Source organism: Larus michahellis, chromosome 3 (assembly GCF_964199755.1).
Source record: "Larus michahellis chromosome 3, bLarMic1.1, whole genome shotgun sequence".
NCBI lineage: Eukaryota > Metazoa > Chordata > Aves > Charadriiformes > Laridae > Larus > Larus michahellis.
In genome coordinates, this window is record NC_133898.1 from 72,866,619 (window position 1) to 72,880,588 (window position 13,970).

A 13,970-nucleotide genomic window follows, 5' to 3' on the forward strand; every position below is an offset into this window, starting at 1 on the left:
TAGCATAGCCTGTGCTTCACTCCTGGGTCACTCTAGCCACTAATATAGCCAGCATGGTACCAAGGGGGTTGGTTTGGCCTCTAAGCAGTGGAGATTTTCACGTCTGCTGCATCAGAGAGAACTAGAACAAGAATTTAAGTAAAATTGAGCAGAAGTTTGTAATTTCTATCCTTCAATAGATTTATCATCGTGGATACTCTTTCACTAGATGGCATCATGGACTGTGTCCTGTTCTGTCTGTGAAGCTATGAAATGGTTCCCTCCCCCAGTACAAAAGAAGACACCACCACTGTGAAAAACACATACTTGCATGATCTATTTTTCTGGTTTTTATTAACTCAACATTGTCTCCTACAAATACGATTTGTCATTCACCAGAAGATTTGAAATGTAGACTTAAGTTACACATAGGTATAAAAAGCATAAAACAGCACACACGGTACCACTCTTTAGACCAGAAAACATTGTGTTGTCCCACGGATAAGAGCACTCTTCAAACTCAGCTCCGTCACCTTCTGCCTCAGGGGTTCAGTCTTCAAAGCTGCAGATGCTTCTCCTTCTTTTCCCTCGGCTCGTGAAGCCCCGCCGGCTTTCCCATGGGGTTCCTCCCCCACAGACTGGGGAACCACAGGGCAGTCCCACCCTGCTCCACCAGAGGTTGTAAAACCTTGGGTTCCTACTGGCTCTTCAGAAACGTTTTCCTCCTTCTCGTAATATTTATGTACAATATATGAAGGGATACGATTTGCGTCTTTGATTTAGACATATCTCTTGCCTCATACTTAAACAATAACTTGAAAAATATTTTACAAAGAAAAAGAACATTGTTCATCTGAATGTCATTCATTATTATATTGCTATATTTTATACCCTATTATTAATATATACAAAATTTCTTAATTGTCTTTTACAGATGCATGGAAGCATATAATATAACAGTTTTAAAGTATCCCATTTTTAGATTTTTTTTTTCCTTGGCTCATGTCAATCTCTTTAATAAACTATGGTTGCTTGGAGAATATAGTAAGTATTTGGAATGTTGTTTAAAGTTTAATAATAACTGGTAGCATTGTCCATTTGCGGCCTGAACAGTTGGAGCACCTGTCAGGGCGGTCTGGTAGAGATAGCAGCATCATAAGACTTAAACAATCATGGAGGGCTGTTAGTGTGCAGTGTCGACAGGTGCCAGGTTTTCTTCTTTATTTGGGGCTTTTCTTTTCTTCGGCTGCGTTTTGTTATTGTTTTCCCTCTGTTCTCGGTTTTGTCTTCGGGCTGCTCGCCCTTTGCTTTCCTGTCTTGTCTCCTTGCTTTCATCTTTGTTGGATTTTTTTCTTTTCTCCTCCCTATTTTTTTTCCCTGAAATAAAAATGATGGCACGTTAGAAGACTTGCTCAGGCTGTTGCAATTTCTGACTCCCTCGCTTTGCCATAGCCTATAAAACCAGCCCTGGATTAGCACCTCCCAATAGAAGCTGGACACTAGTACTAGTGTTTAGAAATGTCCAACTCTTCATCAAACTACTAAATTTGGCCACCGGACTAGCACCTCCTGTCAGTCTGACTCCGAGCAAAGCGCCGAGAACTCCCTGGGGATTCCCGGTGCTTTAGAGCTGGTATAAATATCTCACACGCTCATAGCCCGTCTCCCACAGCCAGGGGCACAGCTCCATGGACTCCACCAAAACACAACTGGTTTGGGGACACCCATGGCTGAAGCCAGGTAGCATTAACTATTGACTGGTCTAAATTTATCTTGGGCTGGGACCCAGGGCATATGGTGCGAGGAAAGTAGCCATCATGTTCCTCCCCATCACTGCCAATGCTCAGCATCTATGTCTTTTAAAAACCCCTCTCCCCTCCCTTAATGCCCACCACATCCCCATCCCCGGGGATTCTTCGTATTACAACATGAACTCCATGACAAAGTGTCAGCTCCGGCACAGGCATGTGACCCTCTTCAGACCAAAAAGTGGTGTTCCAAGTCTCAAGTCAAGCTTTAGACCATCGTTACAAAATTAGGTATTCAAGTAATTTATTGCTTTAAATACTTAGAAAGATAAGATGTTGAGGATTTCGTCACTGCTACAGACCTCTCCAATAAAGCTTCCCATCCCCTTAGGAACATTAAAACTTTGTGTATTGGCTGTGGAGATAATATTGTGTAGTGCGTTTGTGCTTGGACCTAAGGAAGAAATTCTTTATGCTGAGTGTGGTTAGATACTGGAACAGGTTGTCCAGAGAAGTTGTGGATGCCTCATCATTGGAAGTGTCCAAGGCCAAGCTGGATGGGGCTTTGAGCAACCTGGTCTAGTGAAACCTGTCCCATGGCAGGGAGGCGTTGGACTAGATGATCTTCAAAGGTCCCTTCTAACCCAAACCATTCTGTGATTCTATGACTCTATTCCTTCTATTTACTTTACAAACCAATGCAGGTATGACATTGAATCAAACTTGTACATACACACAAGACTGTTTCTGTGTGGAACTGGTTCATCTACAGAGCTATGCAGCTAACATTCACCTGTGGTTAGATGAATCCCAATGACGTCTTCAAAAGCAACCTTGCTTGAGACTTTACTGAGACAATGTCATACTGACCTGTATGCCTCCTTACATGGAGAAATTTCTGGACAAGTATTGAAAAGCATCTGGCCAAACTATTTTATGATATCCTGGTAACGATATTACTGAAAATAATCTATCCCTCTCTGTTACGGCAAAAATACTTCTTGCTTTTAAATGTCAACAGAGATAATCCAGGCTTTCCTACACCAAAGTTGTGGGAGTTACAGAAACCTGGCAATAGCTCATGTTGAGGGTGCCGAGTGCAGGGAATTGTGCCCATTCCAGAGTCAAAACCAGAGCTGTGAGCTTTTTGGTGCCTCAGTGGGCTCTCTGGGAGTAGGACACAGTGGGGGAGTAGGTGCAGGGACAGTGGCTTTGTTCTGAGAACGAATGACCATCCAAGGAGGAGAAGGTCAGATAAAAGGAGAGAAATTCAGAGGAGGTGGAGAGAAAGCAGAAAGCACGGAGTAAGACGAAGCTGTCAGGATGCGCTGTATCCTCTTCTTGTGTAGCTCTATGGGCTTATTTTACAGCTTCTCCTTTCCTTACCATCGCTGCCTGAGATCAGAGAGCAAGAGAAGGTTTAGATACGCATGTTAAGTCAAGTAGGGAAAAACACCTGCCTTCCTCATCTGTTGTTTCTGAAACATGCAGTAAAGCTTTAAATGTAAAATGGCACCTCGAATTTTAGGTAACCGGTCAGAGGTTACCCCAATATATGCCCACATACCTGCAGAATCCCTCTCTGAATTTGGCAATGCCATCTAAGATGCGCAGAGGTGAGCAAGGGAGACCTGCAGAAGGGGCACGGGAGGCTCAGCGGGAGCTGCCACCCCGGGGCGAGCTCCATGCAGAAGCGAGCCTGCATCTCACCCAGCTGTAACGTTGCCTCTTACTAATGGATAAATGACAACACGGGCTTTCATTCCAGCGGTTTGTAAATACAGTTGGCCCGAGATGAAATGTTGTTTGAATGGAAACTGTCCAGGCATTCATTGTTTGACATTGTTCACTTGATGATCAGCCAAAATCCTTCAGCTGTGACTTCCTAGCCACGATCCTTTAAGTATATTGGAATGGCATGTAATGGTTTCCCGTTCGGTCATGGATGAGCACGTCTGTATTTATATGTATGTGTCTCAGAATACACTGCCTCTCTCTAGCTGCAGAGTTATCTAGGCACGGCTTCACTGGTTCTGTCTTAATCAGACTGGTGTCATTATAAAAGGAAAAGCAAAACTGCTCTCTGGAAAATGCTTAAAATTCAGTCCTAATTCTCTTCTGCTCTGAGGAAGACTATTTTGGAGTCCTCTGTGCAATTTTGTACATGCTTTAATGGCATCACCCCCGTGCTGTTGCCATTTGTGAAAAGGTCTGCCCTCTGGACCTGTGCTGTTCTGCTAATGCAACAACGCATAGAAGGGTCACCTCTCCTGGTTGTTTTGCTCCTTTCACCGCTATTTTAAAAAATGAGAGTTTTTATATGACAGTATAATGTTAATTCCAGTCAGTCCTTGGTTCAATTTAGAGCCAAGGGAAGATTGTACCAGCAGTTATCTGCTGGCACTGGGGTGCAGCTGGAGCTGTGTCCTTGCGTGCATCTCTCTCCCTGCTCATATCCCTGCTCTCTTCTTCCCTGAGACTTCTTCCTGAATATTTTTCCTTCTTCCCACTGCTTGCTGGAGCCCACTTCTTAGCAGCGCATTGAACTGGACGCCAGAAGTTGTGGAAATTCATTAGAAATTTGGGCATTTGGCTATCTGTGAAACAAAAAATGCAAAAATGACACGGGCCGTTACGTTTACAAGTTAGTCTCTGAGCTACTTCGCATTTGGAGAAGAAAAGGCAAGGACAGCATTAAAACTGAGGCTCATCAAAGCCGCAAACAATGCAATAATATCACTTAGAAGATAGTATTCTCCTGAAACATTTGTGAAGAATGTTGTTGTTAGAAAACCTTTTGGTGTTTGAACATGTCACCTTTTATACATATACATATATGTGTGTTTATTTATATGTATATGTGCCTTTTCACGTGGCTTTACTGTATTTAAAGGAGGGTCTCCCCAGGGAAGCGGGAGCCGGGGGCGGTGCCGGGGGTGGCCGCGAGGGGGCGCCGCGGTGCCGCGCCAGGCCCCTGCGTGCGCGGGAGGCGGCGGGGGCGCGCGGGGCTGGGGTTAGGCAGCGCTGGTGGCGGTTATGTCTTCTTGTGGCTTCGATAAAACGTTCCAGAAGAGAAAAGAGAAAAAGAGGAAAAGGAAAAGGAAAAGGAAAAGGGAAAAAAGAGAAAAAGAAAAAGAAAAAAGAAAAAGAAAAAGAAAAAGAAAAAGAAAAAAGAAAAAGAAAAAGAAAAAGAAAAAGAAAAAGAAAAAGAAAAAGAAAAAGAAAAAGGAAAAACGAGGAAAAGGAAAGGAAAAGTAGAGAAAGAAGAAGAAAGAAAAGAAAGGAAAAGAAAAAAGAAAAGAAAGGAAAAGAAAGGGGAAAAGAAAAGGAAGGAAAAGAAAAGGAAGGAAAAGAAAAGGAAAGCAAAGGAAAGAAAAGGAAAGGAAAGAAAAGGAAAGGAAAGAAAAGGAAAGGAAAGAAAAGGAAAGAAAAGAAAAAAGAAAAGAAAAGAAAAGGAAAGAAAAGAAAAAAGAAAAGAAAAGAAAAGAAAAGAAAAGAAAAGAAAAGAAAAGAAAAGAAAAGAAAAGAAAAGAAAAGAAAAGAAAAGAAAAGAAAAGAAAAGAAAAGAAAAGAAAAGAAAAGAAAAGAAAAGAAAAGAAAATAATGGAATTCTCCTTAGACAGGAGATATTAAAACATTTTCCAAGAGAATGTTTTGCTCATGAAGATGTGGATTCACGAGATTCTAATAGTTCTGTGAAGTATATATTTGGCATTAAAATAGCTTTTATTCCAGAAACGAAACTTCGTACAGCCAGCTGTAGTGGAAGAGTTAGTCTGTAGGCACTGTCCAGTGAATTTGCTTGTAGACAGGGGATACTTTACTACTTCTAATAATAGCAACTTTGTATATTGAAGAAAATGTACAGACATGCTATAATTTTGAGAAGTGCAGTAGTTCAAATTAAATGGAGGCATGAAATTAATTCAGACAACAATATAATTACATGTCCAATCAGCTTAAAGGTGCTGAGTTCTTCTTCATCTAATTTATAGCCCCTGGTCGAAGAAATCACAGAGTCTGTATTTATGCAATCCACGGCTGAACACATCTTTAAGTATGCAAGCCAGAGTATTTCAGAGATGTCTTTGCATTATCGCATCAGATGTGGTGTTTCCACCAGACCTATAACCGTATTTTATGGACGAAAGGGAGGAAGGGTTGGTCACGACTTGGGAGAACTTGGTACTTAAGACCACCATGCAAGAGAGAGTTACTTACTGAAAAAATCACAGCTGATGTGGATTAACTACTGCAGGTTCCAGATTTCACCTACTTTAAGCATTGTCACTTAGTCCCACCCTATTATATTCAGCTGTAATTACTACAGGGAACTCAGAGCAGCATATTTGTTCCCTTCTCCCTTCCGCGGGCACTGAAACCCCAAACCACCATAGGAAGGCATAAAATCTGATTGTGCAAACTGCTTCGCTTTGCTGGGGGGTTGTCACGGGGTAGGTCTCATGGAAACCCCAGAGGGATCAGAAGCTGGCGTCAGGCATTTGGAATGAGTGTATTTCTTTTGGAGAGATCAATCCTGTGAAGAAATTTACCCTGGGAGAGCAGAAGGGGCAAAAGGAGTCACTGCACTGCGCCTGTTGGGGTTGCAGGCACCGACGTAATAGGCCCCTATCTGGATGGGTCCTGGCGCTTCTACTGTGCATGTCACCACGGACCACAAAATCCTCCCCACTACACTGTAATAAGCTGAAGAGCTATAATAAAAGACCACAAGCCACAGCTGTAACGTGCCACAGTGTTCTTTCACACCCCTCCCAGCCTTGGCTGACCTCTCAGCACTTTCCTGCCTACTGGAGCTCCAGTACCAGTGCCCCAATGCCTCCTCTGTACCCCACCTCGTAGGGGGACAAAACCTGGGGGCTAAGTGCCACCACTTGGTGTCGCCCTCCTTCCCACCTATCTGCGCCCTTCTCAGAGACTTTTTTTAGCCCTCTCAGACTAAAAGTCTGCCAGCCTTTCCTCATGACACAACCTGAACAACAGCATGACATGTGCTGAGTGAAGATACCAGTAAGAGGAGCATGCTCCAGGCTCTAAACCCACTTGCTACAGATCCGTCTACAACACAGTCATGCCATACTATGCAAATGAGTCGATCACTCTTATTTTCAAGAAAAGTGACACATTTTGTTCTGGAACACAGGCTGTAGCATGTACTCACGCTACTTGCCAAAATAATAAGCCTCCAAATCCCCGACTGCCCAGTGATGCAAAGGGCATTCTCCTTTCATTCACAAGTCACTAGAGGCTGATTCATCTGATATGTCTTTTGGACATTCAAACAGCATAACTTTCTTAGCAGCAATCATTGTTTTCCTAGTTATAGTGGCCCTATTTTATAATCACTAGATTTTCAGGTGACCAGAGTGGTGAGGGTCAACAACTTTAGTACTACCTAGATGCTGCACAGCTCAGTGCATTTCCTGGCCTTACTTACTCTTGAAGATGCACCAACTGCTGAAGTGAATATGGGTAAAAATTTTAAAGGAGCTAAGGCCCAAAGGCATGCAAAGAGCAATTAATTTGGCCAGACATAGGTTCTCCTGCTGTTGAGATGTATGAGGAAAGTCTAACTGGCTTTTACATACCAGTCCAGATGGATTTGGTCTTAAGGTATGTGTCATATCCACAGTCCTATGTGGTGATCTTAGATAACCCAACATACCTCAAATGATATTGACACTTATGGTTGCCCACCAGCATTAGGGGACTTAGTGACTAACTTGTACTTACATGCCCTATCTCCTCTTGAAAATGGAAATAGTTCTTTAGATGTAGACTCTAGGCAATGTTGGAGCCTGACACCTGCAGAAGTCTTTCTATGAGATTTAGGATCCTTGAGTGTCATTTGCCTCTGAAAATAGGATCTGGACTGCTAGATTGTATTCACTTGAAAAATTTTCTTATTTATGTTGTGTGTGATAGCCTGTCCTTGCAAGAAGAAGACAATGCTGAGAAAGACACGTTACAGGGAACAAGAACATTGTGTCTAAACACAGGAATACTCAGGCCTGTGCAACAGCTGTTTGCATAAAGCAGACAGAGAGGAAAGAGAGGAGGCTGAGCAGATCAGCTATGCCAAGACAGGTGATGTCAGGCTTGGCTGCTGTAGCAGATAAAGAGCAAGTTGTATCCCATTAGGTGTATGGGAAGCAGGAAAGGATCATTTCTTCTGTGGGTTGCTTGGGAAAAGACACTGCTACACTCCTGAGCTCGTAAGCAAGGCTTATGGAAAGCCCCTGGCTTAACTGTTTTGTGATGACCTCTTTGCAATGGAAATGGGTTGGATCTGCCTTTCTTGTGCCACAGAAAAGACATTGCCAGTGTCTGAAAATACAAGAATATCCTCCAGTCAAAGAAGCGGCCAGAGGAGGAGCATTTCTGTAATGAGTTCTGTTTGCTGTTTGTGGAGGCATTTACTGCTGTGTCTTCAAACCAGAGCCTGTGGGGATTTATTTCCTTTGCACTTGTCTGTTGGGACTAAGGGAATTTGTCAGCAGCCCTGTTTTAATCAGGACTGGTGTTGTGCTAACAATGGCAATTTTATAATTACATAAGTTTTCATCTTTTAAGAACCCGTAGCTTATAAACTTTGAACACAGCTTCCAAAGACAGGAAAGTAATGGCTATTTAGCAGAGCAGAAAAACCAGTCCGCGTTGCTTAGGATGGGAAGTGATATACACCATGCTGGTATTTCGGAAAGTGGCATTTGCTTGCCGAGCTTGCTCTGAGATTATTAATGGTGGCTTCTGAATGGGATTTATTTTTTACAGTTCTCCTAGAAGTAGCAAAAAAGGTAGATGAGTGTCCAAATCCACCTTATAAGCCTCTTTTAAGACTAACAGAATCAGATGCCAATACAAAGATTGGCGATAGCAGTGATTGGTACCGAAACCCCTTACCCTGTTGTTAGAGCGTCAGGATATTGGCACAAATCTGTAATAGCTTGTTTTCCTTTTAGGCACCAATAATCCAAGCCCTCCCATTAGCCCAGATTGAGGTCATAAATATAGTCTTTTTTAGAGACTCAGTTCAGCTGGTGCAGGCTTTTGAGCAAACCAGAAATAAAAATGTGATGCTGCATTATGTCAGAGCTGCATGTTTAGTCTGCCTCTCTAGAAATAATCAAGAAAAGTTATACATGATAAGAGACAGATGCTAGTGCCTCAGCAGACATTTGAACTCTTTCTAGTACAATAGTAAAAAGGAGAAAACCCCCAAAGAAACTTTTTTCTTTAGTACTCAAATTTGCACTTGGAGTGCTCTGAAGGGAGGGATAAATGAGAAAAGACGTTTTGCTTGGCTTTACTTAAACTGATTGCATTAAAGTAACCTGCCAATGCAGAAGATACTGATATGACCCCAATGTTGGGATGCATCCATAAGAATTCCTTTTTCCCTAAGCGACCACGGCTCAGAGCTGGGCTATACCAATGACCGAGTACGGATCCTGGAGGGGATTTGCGAGTGCTGACGCTTAAAGTTCGGACCAGGCCAGCAGTTCCTGCCCCGGTACCGGACACCGGGACCAGGAAACCTGGGCATCTTCCACCATTTCATTTGCTGGTATAGGTGCAGCTATATGCTCCCCCTGGAGCCCCCTCCTTACATCTCCTTAAGTTTCCTAGTGTGCCAGGAAGGTAAAGGAAGATGAGGAGTCAACAGGATGCCCCTCTGGCCCTGCTCTGCACGGTTCACTTGTCCCCTCCACTCTAAGTGCGGTTTGTTTGCGTTCCCACCTGGGGTGACACCTGTGCTGACAGGTAGATGGGAGCCCATGTGTGTCCCACAGGTAACCCAGGCCAGCCTGACGGATGGAACAGCCGGTCGGCAGTAGCTAACACACAGGGGGATGGCAGCTCCTGACGGATCCACTCAGCAAAACCATCAGCCTAGAGCCAGGGTGCTATTACTTAAATTTGCTGGAGGCCCGATTCTGCCCTCTGTTGTACTTGCTCAAACACATGGAGGTCACCAAGGTTGGTCTCTGGTGTAAATGAAGGGACAATTTTCTTTTAAGGATACTTTTCAAAACAAGGTGTTGAAAAATGACTGTTTCTTTCTGTTTCGTGTCTCCAACGTGTGTGTACTATTTCAGCTGGTCAAAGCATTGATCCCTCTCTAGGTAGTGCTAGCATTTCCAAATATAGTTTCACACTGATTAAAATGACAGGTCAGGTTTCTAAATTTCATACAGATCAGGGACTCCAAAGGTCCCCTTTCAAAAAGGGTGACATGACATTTCATTTTGGCCATCTCTGTAGTTTCCGAAGAGTTTTTCTCACCTACTGAGAGGACACCTGGCAGTTCACCAGGTAGAGCGCAGCCAGTGGAAAAGGGAATCGGGATCACCAAGAGTCTTGGGCTGTGTCTGTAAAAGGCCCAGGAAGTTTTTATGCCAAAGTGATTCAGAGCTTAGCCCTAGGAAGCTTGGGGAGCTGGGGTGACCAAGATGCTGTCAAAGGGATCTCAGGTTTTCAGGCTCTCGAGTCCTTGTCAGCCTGCCAGGTGGGTTGCCAAAGGCCAACCCAATGGACAAGCCGGCAGGATAACACAGAGGCAAAGTTGTTTCAAAACCTGCCTACTTTCCACTGTGACTTCATTGAAATCAGTGAGTTTCTGGGAAATGTGATGACTTTGATAATCTGGTATTTTCCATTCCTTTGCAAAATTCAGCCCTATAAAATATTTTTAAAAAAGATTTCTAAGTAGGGGTCATGGAGGACACGCATGAAAAAATCTTGAATGCAAGTATTTTAATATTGCCCGTAAGTCTTCAATTTAAAATGAATCACAGATAGAAATTGTCCATGTAATTTTTATCCAGGCTGTCTTGCTGTCTTCTTTTTTTTTTTTTTTTCCCAAGAATGTGATAAGTTTATTCTTTTTAAATCCCTCTGGGAATGAACTGTGCGTTTAGAGCTGTTTGTAGTAACACAGCTTTGCACACTGAAGTGAGCAGCCGGCTTTATGAGTAGCTTGAAGTGGAATGTGAAGAATGAGTAAGCCGTGTGACAGTGCATCACTGGAGTCCGCTTCAATTAGTATACTTCAGAAACTGACCACCACGCCATTTAGATTGGATACGAAGGAGGTCGCATGGCCCAAAGATTAGAGGAGATGCAGCCCCCACCAAGATGAGAAAGCAGCCTCTTATGACACAGGGAACCACTAAGTGCTAAGGAAAGCCTGTAGCCCCTTAGCCACCCCACCAGGAGATCTGCCCTGCGTCCTCTCTAGCACAGTTCCCACCAGCAGTATACAATGGCATGTAGACAAGTTTTGTTTTTCTGCTTTTTCTGGTGCTTGGCTGGTGTCTTAAGAGTGCGACAGTGGCGCTGGTAAATTGGTAACAATCCTAGGCTTTACACTTCCAGGTGTGCCTGTGGGGTGTGCACAGTCCATACGGCAGGGATGGGTGCAGGACCCGAATTGTAGGGCTGCAAAAAGGTTCTAGGGAACCTGAAGCAAAAGTTCAGTGAGTGATATTTTCTGTACTACGATGTATTGCAAGAAGTCAGGACCTCAGGACCTTCTGTAGCCTCTGAAAACTGTGACTATGGGGACCAGTGGTCTCTTTTTCCAGCTGCCTCCTGCCTCCAGATGAAGAAGCCCACTGTACACCAGTCAAATAATATGTTCATGCTTCTCTTTAAAACTAAGTCCTGCTTGGTCCAGGAACTTTTGTATTAGTCAAAAGGAGAAACTACTCACTATTTCTACAGACTTGAGCGCCACCTGCTTTAGCTAGCAACTCCTTAGGCACTCTTCTGTAACATCTGAGACCAACCCTGTAGCCACTAAAACCAATAATATTTTGCAAAGGTCTGGTATGACATGCTCAGAAACACTTCATAGACTGTCATACAGAAGCGTAGAAACCTCAGGGGCAAGAAAACAGCAAACAGTTGGCACACACATACTGCGGTAAGATACCAAAAGGAGCAGGATGCTTTGTCCAAAGAATCCAGAGCAAACAGACCCTTATGCCAACCTCAACCAGAAACTCTAAGAAGTTACTTTAAAAAAGTACTTTTGAAAATGTTACCCAAGCTGTCTCTATGTCCAGGAAGTTAGTTTATGTGCTCTGAAAGAATGACTTGCTTTTAGTTAGAAAACAGAGGTTCCATCAACCTCAAGCCTGTAGCATTCAGAGGGATTCACAGAGACTCTTGCATCTCCGTGTTGCGTCTTCCACTGTGTCACATTTAAACTTAAGAGATTTATCCATCACAGCTTTATTTTGATTTAAGACCACTGCGGAAAAAAATCCAGCAACATAAAATATACTGTGGCTGGGAATGTGATCCTTCATCTCAGTGACGAACCTGTTTTTCTTTATAATATGGTCTTCGTATGACTTCCCCAAGTTCCAAAACTGTAAAATGGAGATAAGAGTTCCTTAATTTGGGTAAGCGCTTTGGGATCTATGGATAAAAACCCCTACTGCTGCAAATCAGAGCCACTGAAGTGGACTGAGAGTCCTCCTTACTTCAATTAATGTTTTGAAGGACCAAACATCATGCTTCAATGAAATAGAGAGCTCAGGATCCTTTTTTCCGGAGTATCGTTTCCTTGGTTGTGCTTAAAGGTAGCAGGGACTGGATCACCCACTGGCATTCCCTCCCACCACCCACATCCGTACAAGAAATAAAGTCAGTTCCTCTGGATTTAAACTAAATCCTTCTGGTTTAGCAATGCACATTTCTACTTAAGCAATAAACATCTGTCGTCTGCCATTCATTAATATTAATTATAAATGGTCACTAGCTCATGAGATCCAAGTCCACCAGCTGAGATTTTTCCAACTCTGACCTTGTTAGGGTTTGTATAAAAAGTGTTCAGAAGGGTCCTCCGAAGCTCCAAGCCAACAATAAGTGCAATTTGCAGAGTACAGCGTTTAGATTACGCACTTAGAACAAGGGCAGTCAGAATGGGTGATGGGGAGGGGGGGAGGGAGGGAAGGAGAGAGCACAGAGCCTGAAACAGCGTACCCTTAAATGCTTAAGAGTTTTAGACCTTTCTGCAGGCTAATGACAGGGAGAGGCATTGTCCATAATGAAACTGGCCCATCCATTAAACATTACTGTAAATGAAAGGTTGCGTGAATTAAAGGTTGTTCATCTCATGTTTCAGGAATGTAGCTGTGTTTCATGTCTGAAGCCTGTTTTCCTTTTAAATGGAGTTCTTCAGATGACAAATGAGAGAGAGAATTTCAGAAAGCAAATGGGCAGAAGTAAATACATGCTTAAGAACAAAGCAGAGACATAACTGTAGCTGTAAATCTTTATACTGGGGCTACTGTTTGCCACAGATATTGAGGAGGATTAGATTAGAATTGAGAAATTTCATTACTGGGTCACTTTACTTGTAAAACAAAAACTGATAGAAAAAAACCCACAGTTAATCGTTAAATTCCAGCTTTAATATCACCTGTGTATATTTCACTCAAGGACCCCTGGTTAATTCTTTTGATACCATTTTGGATTTCAAGGAACTAAAAATAGAAAATGTAGGAAATACTTTTTCTCAGTTTTGCGTGTCCATCACATCCTTAAATGATAAATGTGGGGGTTTTTTTTCTCCCCTTTAATTTCTTGCCGCTGCAAAATTGCGTCAACAAAAATTACTGAAAAATAATATTTGTTTGCATCAGTCCTTAAAATTAGCTCATTTCTTTTCAGGCCTAAGCATACAGCAATATGGCCCTCATGCGACAAATCTTCAACTGCTCTTAAAACATACATAGCTTCATTGGCAGAGAGGTGCTAGCTTATATCTCTGGTTAATTAGTGTAACAAGTTCACTGAAAATTTCTGTGAGAAAATCCAGCCCTACACACTTCCTATAACAATGATTCAAAGCTGATGAATGCAAAGAGGAAGATGAACGGATATATCAGCAATGCAAATGACTAAACTTGAAAAAATGAAAGGGAAGTTGGTTTCAGTTCCTTGGGTCAAGCCCAAATAAAAGTCTGAGCTTGAAAAAGACAGCAGGAGTCCCTATATTGATGTCAATAGATAGAGATACTTGGATTTGTGCTCTGTAAATGTGCAGTAGGCTGCCTCTCTGTGAAAGTCTTACAGAAGGCAACTGGCAAAGCATCAAAGTGTTACCTAGTCCCTTACTAGGCTATGAAGCTGGACTACTATACTTAGACTGGCTGCAATGGATGTTTGTCTAACCTCCTTAAAAATCTTCCATGATGGAGATTCCCA

The 13,970-nt window shown here is 42.8% G+C and overlaps 1 protein-coding gene across 1 annotated transcript in view; it reads right to left on the reverse strand.

Annotated features, from left to right (window-relative positions):
- Positions 1–304: 304 nt before the first annotated feature.
- RSPO3 (R-spondin 3) overlaps positions 305–13,970 on the reverse strand; it is a 60,815-nt gene continuing 47,149 nt past the window's right edge. Inside the window, exon 5 of the mRNA XM_074580798.1 lies at positions 305–1,356. Coding sequence (XP_074436899.1) covers positions 1,163–1,356 — 194 coding nt within the window. The 3' untranslated portion in view covers positions 305–1,162. The remainder of the gene's footprint in view (positions 1,357–13,970) is intronic.